General features: G+C 51.2%; 2 protein-coding genes across 2 annotated transcripts; one reads left to right on the plus strand and one right to left on the minus strand.

Annotated features, from left to right (window-relative positions):
• Nucleotides 1–1,116: 1,116 nt before the first annotated feature.
• On the minus strand, nucleotides 1,117–6,358 carry nop56 (NOP56 ribonucleoprotein homolog). The gene is made up of 12 exons (XM_080001318.1): nucleotides 6,307–6,358; nucleotides 5,225–5,314; nucleotides 5,030–5,144; nucleotides 4,362–4,526; nucleotides 3,965–4,163; nucleotides 3,694–3,881; nucleotides 3,293–3,444; nucleotides 3,011–3,111; nucleotides 2,596–2,744; nucleotides 2,276–2,397; nucleotides 1,958–2,077; nucleotides 1,117–1,533 (listed from the first exon to the last, which is right to left on the minus strand). The coding sequence occupies exons 1-12, from the start codon at nucleotides 6,307–6,309 to the stop codon at nucleotides 1,309–1,311; spliced, it is 1,629 nt and encodes a 542-aa protein (XP_079857444.1). The 5' UTR covers nucleotides 6,310–6,358; the 3' UTR covers nucleotides 1,117–1,308.
• A 2,336-nt stretch (nucleotides 6,359–8,694) lies between these two features.
• mlnl (motilin-like) lies at nucleotides 8,695–14,935 on the plus strand (the record flags this gene model as incomplete). The annotated part of the gene is made up of 5 exons (XM_080001100.1): nucleotides 8,695–8,744; nucleotides 9,334–9,476; nucleotides 9,709–9,810; nucleotides 9,935–10,040; nucleotides 14,841–14,935. Exons 2-5 carry the CDS (start codon nucleotides 9,342–9,344, stop codon nucleotides 14,933–14,935), a joined length of 438 nt encoding a protein of 145 aa, XP_079857226.1. The 5' UTR covers nucleotides 8,695–8,744; nucleotides 9,334–9,341.
• Between the last annotated feature and the right edge of the window lie 726 nt (nucleotides 14,936–15,661).

The raw sequence follows: 15,661 nt of genomic DNA on the forward strand, positions 1-15,661 counted from the left end.
ACAAGGCCACACCCAAATGCCATATTGGAGGCTGGAGAGAGGAACATAATTAGGCCACGCCCCCATCGCCATAAAAGGAACGGGACAAGACCACGCCCTCAAAACATTTAAGTCGTCCTTTTTCGTTTTAGGACTGGAACCCAAACAACCAACGACCTTATGAATCGCGACCGTAAAACATTTGAAAACGGGGAAAGGACTACATCATTCTTTTAGCAGTGGAGGAACTACTCATCCCATATTCCACTGTGAATGAGGCCTTTCCAACGACTTCCAACCTCACGGTAGTTTAGCGCTTCTTCTGGAATTGAACGTTTGTCGTTATTACAGTGTTTATATTCTTAAAAGTGGTGTTGACATTGTGGTTGCTGTGGTAAACGCAACGTATACCACCGTAGAGTTGCGCGGCAACAGTAACTCACTCGCTGTCGGACTGTAGGATTGTGGGTAGTGTGGTGCTTCCACGGAGCATAAACCACCGTTTCACCACCTCACGGCTCCTGGTAAGTTGACATCGGATGGTTACGGCATTACGAATAATCAAAACCCCCATTCAGCCTCACTGTTCAGCACTAGGCCACAACCCCATCATAGTAGGAATTAAAGACCACGCCTCAAAGCATAACTACTATAAGGCACAAAGAAAACATGGCCATACCCTTGATAACGTACTATGAATGTTAAGTGGTGTAAGTCCATGGACCTGGGGCCACTGAGCAGAATGTGGATGTGGGCCTTGTTGAAAAACTGTTAAATACTGTGAAAACAGCACATGTGGATTCACTAAGGCTTGTGATTTGAAAACATTGTGGGTCCTAAATGAACATCATGAAGCAGGGCCACATGGAAGTGTTCCAAAGGCCAGATGTGGCCCCCGGGCATCTTCAGGAAATCCAGGATTTCTTGCGATGCAGCAGTTGATCGAGTGCGGGATCTAATGTATAGTGTAGCAGCATGTTGTAGTGTAGCGTCATGGTGTAATGTAGCGTAGCTGTGTAGTGTTTGAACAGCATCACATCCTCAGCGTTGTCTTTGTACAAAGGTTCACGTTCAAAACTGAGATTTCTGTAAAATATCTTTACTGTTGATCAAAGCAGGTTTACACTGGAAAAAATGTCATTTAACAAAACTCTTTATTTACACCAATATAAGCACAAACACAGGCACTATGACGCTTCCATCTCAGTCTAAAGTGCTTTGATGTCTGATGGTATAAAACAAACAATGAGCAACCACTTTGTTTCCTTCAAGTCCAGGAAAGAAGGTGGAACCAAACAAAAACTGTACAGGGAGGCTCCATCGCTCCATCTACTCCGCCTCTTTCTTCTTTTTCTTCTTTTTCTTCTTCTCAGTCGCTGGAGTCTCCGGGGCCTCCTCCTCTGGAGCCTCCTCCTCAGGAGCCGGCTCCGACTTCGCTCTCTTTTTCTTCTTGGATGGGGGTTTCTCCTCCTCTGCCGGTGTTGTCTCCTCCACCTGGAGCTCCTCCGCCTGCTGCTTTCTCTTCTTCTTCTTCGCTGGCGTTCCGTCTCCAACCTTGGGTGGGGGTGGGGCAAAGGAAGTTGTAAGTAGACTGCAAGTAGTAAGTACTCTCTGAAGACCCAGCTCTTCAGAGAGTACCTCCTCTCCTAACTTACTTAGCACTACTACTAAATTACTTAGCACTACTTAGCAGTATTTGTTGTTACACTATGTCTGTCGCAATGTAGCTTGAATGTTATTCTCCCTTGTAAGTCACTTTGGATAAAAGCGTCTGCTAAATGACTAAATGTAAGTAAAACAATGTGATGTTGGGTGGATGTGAGATTCACTTCAGTGGTCTGCTCCACTGGACGGGACCAGCCAATGGTTAGGAACCTGCTTCCTGTTGCACGTCGTACACTGGGGCTCGGCCACGGGGAAGGGGCCGAGTCCCAAATCAAAAACGTGCGGCGCTCCACCAGCACCGGCATGAACCCACCTCTGCGGCACCATTGGTGTCGCCGTTGGCTTCGGCCTCTCCAGCTCTACTCTCGCGCTTCCTCCGCTTCTTCTCCCGCTTCTCCAGTTTGCGCTTCATCTCCGCCGCTACGTCACCAGCCTACAAACAAACAAACAACCATTTTTGCGCCGCAACAAGTGGCGGTGGGTGGGCCCGGGTGCCGCGTTGCATCAGGCTCATTAAATCATTTTTCGCCCCCACAGCCGAGTCGAGGAATTACTTGTCATCACGTACAACAAACTTCGGCCCCAGTTGGTGCTCGATGCCACAAAAATATAACTGATGGTGCAGCTTTACCTCCTTCACCGCCTCCTTCATGACATCCACATTCTTGCGGGGCAAGTCTCCAGTCTCGTAGAACGACAGGCGCTCCTCCACCTGGTCACGCAGCTTGTCCCCAAACACACTGGTGGGAACCTCTAAAAAAGAAAAAGAAAAGCTCAGCGGGCGTAGCGCCACGCAGCCACGCCCGTGCACCAGGCAACGGGCGGTGCTCAGGGATTTGCTTTTCAACATCAACCCTAAGGATGAATACTGTTGACGAAAAATATCAACATCACTGCAGGAAGTGCCGCTTTAACAGGGTGGAGCAACACCGTGTCACCCACGTCACCCACCGGAGAAGCAGTCGATGCGCGAGGCGATGGTGCACTTGTTGGCCAGGTATCTGGAGATGCGACCCTTGTTCTTTGCAGCCGCGCGGCCAATGAAGGTGGAGTGGAAGATGAGGCCGTATTTGGGGGTGTTGCCTCGCGTCTTCAGCGCCCTGATGAAAACCAACATGTTCTGATCATTCATTCACTTCAGTGTGTGGTGTTGGGTGGGGGTTGGCGGTGTCGACATTTAAACAGTGTCAGCTCCTCTACCTCAGCGCCTCCCGTGGCTGCTCAGACTACGGGGGTGCTTTAGGTGGAGAGGGATCACGCCGGGAGGGGCTCGACCCCCTTCGCCAGTCACCCTGCTCCGCTACAGCCCCGCCCTGCCATCACTGCAGCCACCGCTCCGCCCGGCAGGGAAGGGACGCCCCAGTACCTGAACAGGGCCTTCTCCGCTCCCAGGATCTGCACCGTGGAGGCGGGGTACTTGGCCAGGTTGGTCAGGCTGCCGGCGTGGGAGATGAGGCGAGCGCCCACCTGCGGCACAAAGGACAGGCGGTGACTAACCGGGGTCCAGGCACACCGCCCAGGTGGTCATGGGGGAGGAGCATCAGGTAACAATCTCAGCACAGAGGTTCAGAGGATTGACAGATTTTTTTTTTGGTTGATCATCACATGTCCCACTCAAGTCGCCAGAGCGACGGGGATGTAAACGCACCACTTCTCCGATCAAGGCGGCCAGGTTGGGGGCCACTTGACTCATTTTGGAGCGCAGATACTCCTGCAGCTCTCGTCGGTAGTCGGCCAGAGACACCACCCGGTTGGAGAACCTCTCGATGTTGATCAGGTCAATGGGGGAGATGTCCATACCTGAAGCAGAGGAACAGAACCGCAATCAGGTCGAAGCCACAGCAGGTGGAGTTGTAAACCTCGTATAGAGCAAGAACAATGTTTCTCCCGACAGGATCCGCAGTAAAGAAGTGTTCCTACACTGCAGGTTTATGAGAGAGGTGCTCTGCCCCCCTGTGTTAGTCACCAAGGACACGTGGGGGTCCAGGGTGGGCAAAAAAGGGGCCTGACACGGTGCTAGATTGGTTTCCTCGCGGCCTCTGTACTCACCCATGGAGCTGCGGGAGGCGTCAAGAACGGCCTGGGCCTTGGCACTGTCCATCACAACTTCTTCCAGGCCCTCAAGGCTCTCTTCCGAAAGCTCCTTCCTGTTGCCGATCAGCTGGGCCAGGCGACAGTACGTCGAGTTGTCGGGTACAATCTTGATCAGCTCTGGGAAGTGGTAGCCGTACCACTCACTGCAAGTTGCGGCAAAGGTTAGTACCAAACCAGCAAAGTCCCGTTGCACTAAACAACCAAGTCAGACCAACAAGCCTCTTACCGGACTCTCATGGAGAAGGTGTTTATGTCCTTGTCCAGTTGGTCCAGAAGAGCAATGGACTGGATGATCATGTTGTCAGCTCGGTTGACATTAAACTTGACCTTAGCCCTGGAGTAGCTGTGGCCCAGACCCAGCTGGGCTTTGGAAGCGGCAAGCGCTGTCAGACCCTTCACCAGGGAGTGGAAATGAAGCCGCAAACCTGGAGGAGGAAACCAGGTCATTGGATGCAGAGCTCAATGCAAAAAATAATAACTTGATGCTGGCTGTGTTCAGATTTTCAGTATAAACCATCATGAGTGTCTGGGTAATAACTTCACATCATGATCAGCCAACTAAAAAAACCCGTCAAAGCAGGACGTGTTACACCACGGAAGTAGTGACCAAACAGACGTCTCACCTCTTGTTATTTCAGCCACAACTCCTCCCGTCTGGATGGAGAGACCCAGCTCCTCCTGAAGGGAAGCTCCAATCTTGGCGTCGGAAACACCCAACATGGTTTTTTTCTTTCCCGTCTGGGGCAGGTTTGTTTCAAGAAACAATTTCAGGTCTGCATGAACCACACCTGAGAGAGCAAAGGGACATCAGGTTCAGACAAAAGTAAACTGCTTTTCTACCGCTGGCACAACCCCCACACGTCTTATTTGGTTTTCCATCGGGCAAGTCTTGGATGGTACTTGGTACGACCTCTGTCAAGGCTCCAAGCGAACTGAGGTCACGTGAAAACACAGCAGACTACCGATTGGTCGGAGAGAATAGTCACTTAGATGTAGGACTAGAACACCACCCATTCCATATTCTAGATCGTTCCTGTGTGCCGCGTTGACGCCACGACAGTTTCAAGCGCTACGATGACCAGCTATCTGCAGTGGAACAGTACCCAATACCAAAAGAGTGGTCGAGCCGGTGCCACGTAATGAAACGCGCCGATAGATAAAACCCAAGATGTGTTTTATTAAACAGGCCAGATGTTCAGAGCTGATGTTGTCAACACAGTGATTCAGTGGATTGACAGATTATCAAAACATCATTACATCTGGCTAAATCGACACCACAACACAAACTGACCTTCAGAGATGGCATTGATGTTCTCCAGGGCAGCCTGAGCCGACTTGAAGGGGAAGAAGGCAGCCAGGCTCACCATGCCGTGGAACTTTGCGATGCTCAAGACACTTTCTTCCACCTAAGACAGAAACCGTTCCGCATTAGCTTGCGCGACAAGCAGCGAAAACGCGCTCAAGCAAAGCCACGAGGCCGACCCACCTGAGGCAGCAGCATGCCGATCTCCTCCACCTCCTTGACGGCGAACAGAGCGTAGCCGGAGGCATGCTCGAACAGCACGTGTAGCAGCACCTGAGAAGAAACACCACCGTTGATTAAAAAAAAAAAAAAAAAGGTAATTCCACGTGGAAATTACAACTGGACAGCTTTCGTTAGGCCGCTGTTCCTCGGCATTTCAATGAGGCCTGCGTGGGGATCAGCAGGTGGACGCCCGTCGGGTGCGGGTCATGGACACGAGGCCACGCACACGTGGCCCTGGTCGCCTGGACGATCTGCTTCGCGAGCAGCTGGACCGCAGCACCCGCAATTCACGTCAGATGACACTGGCGTGTGACGTCCCACGGTTTGATCAAAACGGACGATTCGCAATTAAAACAAACGTGCGCCTTTAGTTTTTGGTTTTTTTTTTGACGCCCGGGCGGGGAAGCGATCGCCGGGGGGGGTCAGACGAGACTCGTCCCGGCGGGGCGCAGACGGCAATCTGCTTAACTTTCTGGGATTCCTCTGACCGTCGGCCGGAGCAGGGACCTCGTATCGGCCGCTGGGGCCTCGAGCGGGTGGTCCCGCACGGTAACGTCTCCCCCCCCCCCCCCCCCGCGGTGGTGGTGGCTGCTCCGTGAGAGCTGCGCCGGGAAAGGGTTAAACCTCTCGTCGGGCCCGCGAGGTACCGCGTGGCTCGCGGCCGCCACGCGTTCCCTCGTGTCGGGAGGCGGCCATGTTTGCCCCTGCGCGCTGTTCGCTCGGCGGCGCGGATCGGCGTTGAGAGCCTGTATCGTGGCGAAATGGCCGATGCCCCCTCCCCCTCCCCTCCCCTCCCCCCCCGGCGGGTTCCACCACCGCTGCGACCTGGTTCTCACGCGGGGCTCGGTCGTGCGTCGAGCTGCTGCTGACGCGCAACGTGCGCCGCGCTCCGCATGGACTGAGGCCTCCGGGGGGGGGGGCGAATACAACTTTCTTTTTTTTTTTTTTTTTTAATAAATACGTGTATATAAATATTGTATCCGTTAGAGTAAAACTCGTTGAAATTAACTCGTTGAAATTCAATTAACCGGCTCCGTTCTTACCATGGCGGCGGCGGCGGCGCGTCCTGCCTCGTGCGCTGCTTCGGCGGAAAGGACCCCGACCCGCCCCGGCGGCGCGCGCACAACCTCTTGTAGGCCGAGATCCCGCTCTATCTCGCGAGATTCAACATCACCCCCCCCCACGATGCCCCCTGCTGGCCGTGCGGAGTGAAGACGAATAGAATCAACGTCGAGCGTCCATCCCCAGTGCGGAGGCCGCAAAGCTCTGTTGCGTCGCTTAAACAGTTTCAAAACCACATCAAGAGAGATCTACAGAATGTACGAGCGGTCAAAACGACATGGCCGCACGGCGGTGCCTATAAATATACATCCGTGTTCTCCATACAGGGTTAATAGATACGTGTACAACAATACACACATGCACAACAACGCACGGCTAGGTCGAAATGATTGAGATGGTAGGGCTCCGTTACCACAATGTCCAAGTTGGTGCATCAGGGTTTTATGACACGGATGGCTGTTCTCTGCTACCGTGCAGGGAAACGGGCGGAGTGGCGTGTTTGGAAACAGCTGTAAACCTGCTGCAGAGTCGTCGGTTTCCTGGGAACGGAGGCATGAGGCTGTTAGGATGGAAAGACGAGACACGGCCTCCGGCCATAAATGGCACTTGGCGTCGGCTATTACTCGGCAGTTTGGAATTTATGACTAACCTTACAACTAACATAACATTGGGCACTTATACTCAATAATCTATTACGTCTGACTTGTCTATTTACATAACTTAAAATAGAAAGAATGTCCGCTATCTGAATGACCCAATAGGGATTTTCATCATTTATCACAAGATACAAGCAACTCAACGTTATTTATATTTATATATTACATAAAACACCTTTCATGCACACATGCAGCCCATAAAAAAATTACACCAACACAGAAAATGTACATCAATGGAACAATAAAATGTTAAAAATCAATAAATAAAAGACAATAGAACAAAATACAATGAAATGAAATAAACATAAAAAAAAAAAAAAAGAATGATTAGAAAGTTAAAAATTGAGGCTATAACTATAACTTCAAGTCAAGGCCAGATTAAAAAGACGGGTCTTTAAATTCCTTTTAAAAACATAGAGAGAGCGAGGCACCGAGCTCCACTGTTCTGGGGGGAATGTTCAGAAGAAAAGCAGCGGAGGAGCTTCGTGATGTGCCTGGAACATAAAATGACAGAAGATCTCTGATGCAGGGAGGAGCAAGGTCGTTCAAAGTCTTTACAAACAAGTAAAACAACTTTAAAATCCATTGTAAAACATGCAGGTGTAGGAGCCAGGGCAGTGGGGTGATGCGATCCATTTGCCCCAGACTCTGGCCACAGCATTCCAAAGCAGCTGTGGTTTCCTTGTAGACTTTTGAGGTATTCCAGTCAAAAAGGATATCACAATAGTCCAAACAGCTTGTAATAAAAGGGTTAGTCAGTATTTCAGCATCTTTCTGGGTTAAAAAAAAAAAAAGTTCTGACTTTGGCGTTATTCCCAAGATGAAAAGAAACGTTTTTTTGTTTTTTTTTATTAATGGCCTTCTTAAAATGAGAATTTAGCATTTAAATCTGAGTCTAAAATCACTCCAAAGTTTGTGATGTTAGTTTTAATCCGTTTGCCGAGACCACCGAGCATGGACACAGCTCTTCTCTATTTTCCCTATTAAACGACTCTCAGATTTTTCCTCATTTAGCTCTAAAAAAAGTGTTTTCCTATCCATACATTAGTGTCAGTGAGAGCATGCAGTGCACTGGGGTCATTTGGCGAGACAGAGATGTACAAATATGTACCATCATGTGGTGATGGTTAATAATATTTGCGAGTGGGAGCATACATAATGAAAAGAAAATTGGGCCGAGAATGCTTCCTTGAGGAATACCAAAGGCAATACCATGAGTCTCTGATACATAAGCACCCAGGCTTCCGAAAAACTGTCTATCAGTGACTGAAACTAAGCTCATACACAATCAGAGACCCACCCAAATCTCAAGTCTGTCTGTTAAAATATTGTGGGCGATGTCGACTATTTCTACTCTTTAAAGCCATTATTTCATTTCCAGTTGATTCTAGTAAGTTATGCAACGCTCACATTTTACTCCAAAAATCCCTCCATAATCCCCTCCAGACCCTTTAACAAAACAATCAAACAACGTGTCTTTCGGCGAATCTCATCCCAGGCCTAGATACGGGGCAGGTACAGCTTACGACCCTAATAAAAGTGAACAGGATTCCTGAGGAATATCGTGGTTTCCATGTGTGTGGAGGAAAGGTCCTGAAGGAGCTCGTTGAGGAGCGGATATGAGGGGAGACTGTAAAAAGCGCTGGGATCGGGAGAAGGCTTGATATACCGGCTCGCTGGGACCGCTGACACTCACAGCAGCCCGTGCACTATTCACCTACAGACACACTTCCTCCAGCGACCGACGCAGACTGACACAGCACGTGAGTACGGACTTACCCGAGTCTTTCTCTGCTTTTTTGTTTTTTTCTCCCCTCCTCCCGCCGCCTCTCCTTCTCCGTCCCTCCCAGTGCTCCACCATTCTTTAGTCGTCTCTTCGTGCGCTTCCTTCTGTCACGTCTGCAGGGTTGTGTCAGTGTTGCCTGTTTGGCTGGTTCCCTCCGGCTCATTATCTCAGTTGCCGCTGGAGGGATATGTTGTTTATTGCTACGCTCTACTACTCTCACTCTGTCTCTCTCTCTCTCTCGCTCCCTCTATCTCTTGCCTCAATCTATGGCTTTCTTTTATCCTGTTTGAATTGAAAACCCCTTGTAATTTTCCACCCAAACGGACTTGATTCTTCTTTGAGACACATGCACTATCATATCAATACTTCATGTTGACCTATTTTCAATGGTCCTATCAACAGGAGATAGCACAAAATGTTCCCTTCCGCTCTTTTTTACGTTGTTGGGAGTGGCTTGGCCTCAGCAGCATAAATGGATTCACATACTTACAGTACAGACGTCTATATAAAGAACATTTGAACACAAACCATATGAATAAAGCTTTGTTTACTTGCCTGTGTACAAGGAACGTCTATGACTATGACTCCAGGACAGAGCAGAATGGGCATGCGTGGAGCGCTGGCAGGTTGTGTGGTGCTGGTGTGCCTGATGGCCGTGACGGAGGGACACATCACCTTTTTCAGCCCGAAGGAAATGATGCTGATGAAGGTAACCATCACGGCAAATGCGACAAATAACAGGGGAGAGGCTGTCACGCGTTCATACATACGGGTCGCTTTGAGTCCCATGACCCTGGCCCACCTCACCCTTCAACCCCAACATCAGATCAGTTTGTGTGGGTTAGGTGGCCTCAGTGAATGAGCAGAAGTAAGATGATGGTGCGCGTCTGAATGTGTCTCATTTCTGCATTTTCGTGTCTGCAAATGTGCACGGGCTGCAGGAGAGAGAAGGGAGGAAGGGCATGGAGCCAAGGTCAGAAGATGGTCAGTTTGAAGAGGCACCCACCACGCACCTTCCCGAGGCTTTAAACGGAGGAAACCCTGTGAGGTCACAGCGCTCACATGTGCCGCTTCTGCAAACACTGTATTGATACTTGGCAAACACAGAAGTCATGATACTGCTGTTTGTCTCCCGTTCTCTCCGTCCACACGGTGTGTGAGCAACAGGACAAGAGTATTGAGATTGCTGTGCGCCTCTCAGCCAAACGGTTGGATGATCTGGCTCCCGTGCTCGAGGAGATCATCCATGAGATTGCAGAGGAGAGTGAGACAGGTGAGCAGAGGAAAGCAGGCCGTGTAATATAAGTATCGTTTGATTCCAAAGGGGAAAAATTCAAGTGCATTCTGCAATTGTATTTTGTTCAATTGTTCATGGAACTAACGCTGTTTCTCTCCTGTCTCCATCCCTCCCCAAGCCAAATAGCGACACCCAAGACCACAGGAAAGGAGGGGTGGGGTGGGGGTGTGTGTGTGTGGGGGGGAGGGGGGGGTCATGTATTTTCTAATTATCCCTGAATATACAAATCTTTTATTATTGTTCCATGAATCAATCAATAAAAGATAACTGATTGTTTGTCCTGAATCCTGTGTTAGGAGTTGCACATACCTTCAACTGACCACAAGGTGACAGCATTTGTTATTCGGTAACTTAAAGAGCAACTATCTGGCTACATTTTTTTTTTAAATTATTTTACTTATTTTGGACTTATAGAGGAGATGGTTTAAAAACAAAAAAAAAACCCCAACCTTTTTACGGGCAGTTGTTTAAAGTTGTCGCAAACAATGTAAACAAATCAAATTTTCTTTTGCATTTTGTGAGGTCACACCGGATAAGCCTCACTGACTGCCACAGCAGCAGGGTGGTTGTCAGTTGGCAGGTCAGTCAGTTTTAGTTTCACAACTATTTAGGAAGGTGAAGAACTGTGTTTGTGCAGGTTGCACGAACCCTAGCTTTAACAATAGGAAGTAAAAGCTACTAAATGAAAATTTAAAATAAAAACACGCATTGTCTTTTAAAGGACTGGGTCCCTGTAAATTAATTTTGAATGGAACTGCAACATAATTTCCCCACACATTAATTCACTGGGTATGCCGACCTGAAAGTTTAAGTTCCTCGCCTCCCTTATTGATGAAGAACCTGCCAGTTTGACAATGAAGCATTTAATTTCAGAAGGTGTAAAAAAAAAAAAAAAAAAGCTTTAGAACAGACTATTGCCCAAATGTCAACACACAGGAATTTTCTCTGGCCAAGGTGCAAGAACATGAGGGAAGGAAAGAGAGAGAGAAGATATTGCAACGTGCAACAATGATAATGTGTGCCAGTGTGCGTCCGCTGACCTGCAGGACTGACCGGCAGTAACAGTCAGGAAGTAAAGTGCAGTGTGTGAAAGTTCAAAAGACAGGATCAAATGAGCACGGTCAGAGAAGGACGCTGCTGAATTGTGCTTGTGGTGGGAGTAGAGTCAGAGAGTGCGGTTTGGAGGAGGACTGGGGGCACTGATGGAGGTGGTCAGAACGATACTGCAGACTGCAACTACAACCGACTAGTGGGTTGACTAGTTGGTGCAGGTCGGTCAGATCGTTGGTGAGGCTGATCCCCAGAAATCTGAAATCAGCATTTCCACCATCTTGTTGGTGGTGTTGAGCTTCACGAGCACACCAGGCCACAAATGGTCCGCCTCTCTGCATCGTTGGGTGGGGCAGGCGTGCAGTGTGGGGCTGGAGGGAAAGGAGATAAGAGGTAGCTGTTACTTGTTTGTTCGTTGCTTCCAATACTGTTTTTACACCAAAATTAGCGGGTTGTACCGGGTTTTTGAAACCCACAATCCCCACCCTCACAACATTTCACGGTTTCAAAGTGTCAATAACTTGAGATTTTGGATTCTAAATGGGATATGACATGATGGAATGATACACGGACATTCCTGTCTATTTATGCGCCGACATCCGGAATTTCAACACACGTCACATGGCGCAGGTAACGGGGCCAAAATAAGCTTGTCGACCCGGGTGTCCTGTTTACTCCAGAGCCGATCAGAAGTGGAGCCAATTCAAACCCGGGTCCATTGGCGGAGCGGGTTTTTAGTGCAGTGGGAAAGAGGTACAAGCTAACATCATTTTAAAGATAAACAAGCATTGTGCATTGTGGGGGAATGGTGGCATAGTGCTTGGCGTTGTTGCCTCACAGATAGAAGGTTCCGAAAATGAAGCTGGGATGGGGAACAGACATGTTCAGGAGGAAAGATAAAATAGACAATTTGTAATTACCTTGTGTTAAAGAAGTGCTGTGAGGCGTGCAATGGAAATCTGATATTTAAATATATTTCTTTATAAACCTTTATTCATCCCACAATGGGGAAATTTGCATTTCTCCCATCCTAGTTACTGACATATGTAGGAGCAGTGGGCTCAGTATCTAAGAGGTGCCTGGGGAGCAGTTAGGGGGTTGGGTGTCTTGCTCAAGGACACATCAGCACACTATCTGGATTCATTTATTTACTTAACTAAGTCTTGAGGGAGTCAACAACGTGGACCATGTGTTGAACTAATATTTGCTGATTAGCATTACAACAACTGGAAATAAATAAATAGATCTGTATCTCCAAGTGTTTGAAAATTTAAAAGCAAACAAGGGTTTGACAGCAACCTGTCTTCCAGGTTCCTCCAGGCCGCCAGCTCTTTCCGCCCGTCAACCCACGAGTGAGCCTCTCCCATGCAGGTTGGCCGGGCCAGCCTCACCCCAGAGGAGAAGGAGAAACGCCGGGTGGGGAACCTTTGCCTCTACTGCGGTCTAGCTGGACAGTACATTTCTGGGTGTCCGGTAAAAGGGCCGGGCTCGCCAGTGAGGGAGAAGGTCCTGGTGAGCCACACCTCCAAATCCCCCTCCAACCTACCCCCCCTGTGCCAGGCTCGGCTGCTGCTGCTGCCACAAGGCTCACATTCCCTCGCCATACCCTCGTGCCATTCCCTCGCTCACATTGTCGCGCTGTTGGCACCATGCTCCGGCGGGTTATCTCCCAAATAGGAGCCTTTCTGTGTGGTGTTTGCATGTTCTTCCCGTGCTCACATGGGGTTTCCTCCACCTCACGTCAGTAAGGACCCCCACCAAAAATATGCACTCATCGTCTGACCAGCGATGGACACTCATCACCTGGTCCCCGGGCGCGTCCACATGTGCTGCCCACTGCTCCTGGCTGTGGCCCCGGAGGAAGGACAAGCCAGGATGGGTTAAATGCAGAGGCCTCATTTCACCGGCCACCATCAAGCATGTGTGTGTGTGCAAGCATGTGTTGTAGTGTGGTGTGCTGTGTGACAAATAAAGATTGTTCCTGTTCCTGTTCCTGTTCCATACTTATTGACTCTGGTTCCGATGTTAACATCATCGACAATAACCGAGCACGGCAGCTGGGTGTTGGTCGAGTTCTCCTGCCTTCTCCGGTTCCTGCCACTGCCCTGGATGGCCGCCTCCTGGGGACAGTCACCCATCAGACAGTGCCCATCCGCATGCTCCTGTCCGGCAACCACCACGAGACGATAAAGTTCTGCATCCTGCACTCACCTTGTCACCCTCTCCTCCTGGGGTTCCCCTGGCTCCGGCGTCACAACCCACACCTCGACTGGACCACAGGGGCTATTCTGGGATGGAGCCCTGCATGCCATCAGGTCTGCCTGAAGCAAGCCACCGCACCTCAGCCACCCACCAGCTCCAGCTCCGCATCCGACATGTTGAGGGGTCCCCGCCGAGTACCTCGACTTCAGGGAGGTCTTCAGCAAGGCCAAGGCGACATCCCTTCCCCCGCACAAGCCATACGATATTGCCATCGACCTCCAGCCCGGCTCCACCCCCCCCAAAGGCCGCCTGTACTCCCTGTCCGCCCTGGAGAGAGAGGCCATGGACACCTATATTAACGATGTCCTGGCAGCGGGCATCATCCGTCCCTCCTCATCCCCGGCGGGGGCGGACTTCTTCTTCATGGAAAAGAAGGACAAGTCACTTCGCCCCTGTATTGACTATCGCGGTCTTGCCTGACCCCGAATGGCATTTTGTGGGTGAAGTGGACGCCTCCGACGTGGGAGTCGGAGCTGTTCTGTCCCAAAGAACTGCCTCCGACTAAAAGCTTCATCCCTGGCTTCTTCTCCAGGCGTTTAACCCCGGCCGAGAGGAACTACGACATCGGGAATAGGGAGCTTCTTGCCGTCAAATTGGCCCTGGAAGAGTGGCGACACTGGCTAGAGGGAGCCCAGCTGCCGTTTCTGGTGTGGACTGAACACAAGAACCTGGAGTATATCCAGTCCGCCAGGAGACTGAACTCCCGTCAGGCCCGTTGGGCGCTCTTCCTAACCAGGTTCAATTTCTCCCTCTCCTATCGGCCGGGGTCACGCAATGTCAAACCTGACGCCCTGTCCCGGCAGTTCCAGGAGGAGGAGGAAGAAGCTGCTGACCCTGACACCATTCTAGCGTCCTCCCGTCTATTTTCCACACTCACCTGGGTGGTGGAAGAGAAGGTCAGAGCCGCCACCCAGGACCAACCTGGACCCAGCGCATGTCCGCCCGACCGTCTGTTCGTCCTGCCTGACCTCCGGTCCGAGGTTCTCCAGTGGGCCCACAACTCCCGACTCACCTGCCACCCGGGGATACAGCGGACGAAGGAGGTCGTCCAGCGTCGCTTCTGGTTGCCCTCCCTGGGTGAGGACGTCTGAGGGTTCGTCAATGCCTGCCCCACCTGTAACCAGCACAAACCCTCTTTTCTTGCCCCTGCCGGTCTCCTACACCCACTGCCGGTTCCTCATCGCCCCTGGTCTCACATCTTCGTGGACTTTGTCACCGGTCTGCCACCGTCTAGCGGCAACACTACCATCCTGACCGTGGTGGACCGGTTTAGCAAGGTGGCTCACTTCGTGCCTCTACCGAAACGCCCGTCGGCCAAGGGCACCGCCGAGCTATTATTGTACCATGTCGTCCGCCTCCATGGCATCCCGGCAGATGTTGTATCCGACCGGGGTCCCCAGTTCGGCTCTGTCTTCTGGAGGGAGTTCTGTGAGCTCCTGGGGGCCACCGTCAGCCTGTCCTCAGGGTACCACCCCGAGTACAACGGCAAAACGGAGCGGAACAACCAGGAGATGGAGACGGCCCTTCACTGCATGACGTCACAACACCCGTCGTCCTAGTCTGAGCAGCTTTTGTGGGTGGAATATGCCCACAACACCCTGACCAGTTTGGCCACAGGCCTCTCCCCCTTCCAGTGCGCCTACGACTTCCAACCGCCTCTGTTCCCGGCCCTTTAGAGGGAGGCTTCCTGCTTGTCCGTCCAGGCCGTCATTCGCCGCTGCCGCAGGACCTGGACCCGGGCCCGGGCCGCCCTCCTCCGAGCCGATGGCCGCAACGCCTCTGCCGCCAACCGTCGCCGCTCCCAGGCCCCAGAGTACCAGCCGGGCCAGAAGGTCTGGCTCTCCACCAGGGACCTCCGCCTGAAGGTGGAATCCAAGAAGCTGGCTCCTCGGTTCATCGGCCCGCTCATGATCGAAAAGGTCATCAACCCGGTGGCAGTGCGGCTCAAGCTCCCCAGGTCCATGCGCATCCATCCCACCTTCCATGTGTCCAAAGTCAAGCCGGTCCGGGAGAGTGCTCTGGTCCCCTTGGCGCCTCCTCCGCGCTTCATTGACGGGGGTCCTGCCTTTTCTGTCCGCCGTCTCCTACGTTCCCGCCGGCGTGGGAGAGGCCTGCAGTACCTGCTGGATTGGGAGGGTTACGGTCCGGAGGAGAGGTTCTGGGTCCCTACTAGACACATTCTGGACCACACCCTCATCAGGAGGTTCCATCAGCGCCATCCTGACCAGCCCTCCAGACCAGGTCAACCCTCCCGACCGCAGACCCCACCACCTCTCTTGTCTGGA

Source organism: Zeus faber, assembly GCF_960531495.2.
Source record: "Zeus faber genome assembly, chromosome: 5".
Lineage (NCBI taxonomy): Eukaryota > Metazoa > Chordata > Actinopteri > Zeiformes > Zeidae > Zeus > Zeus faber.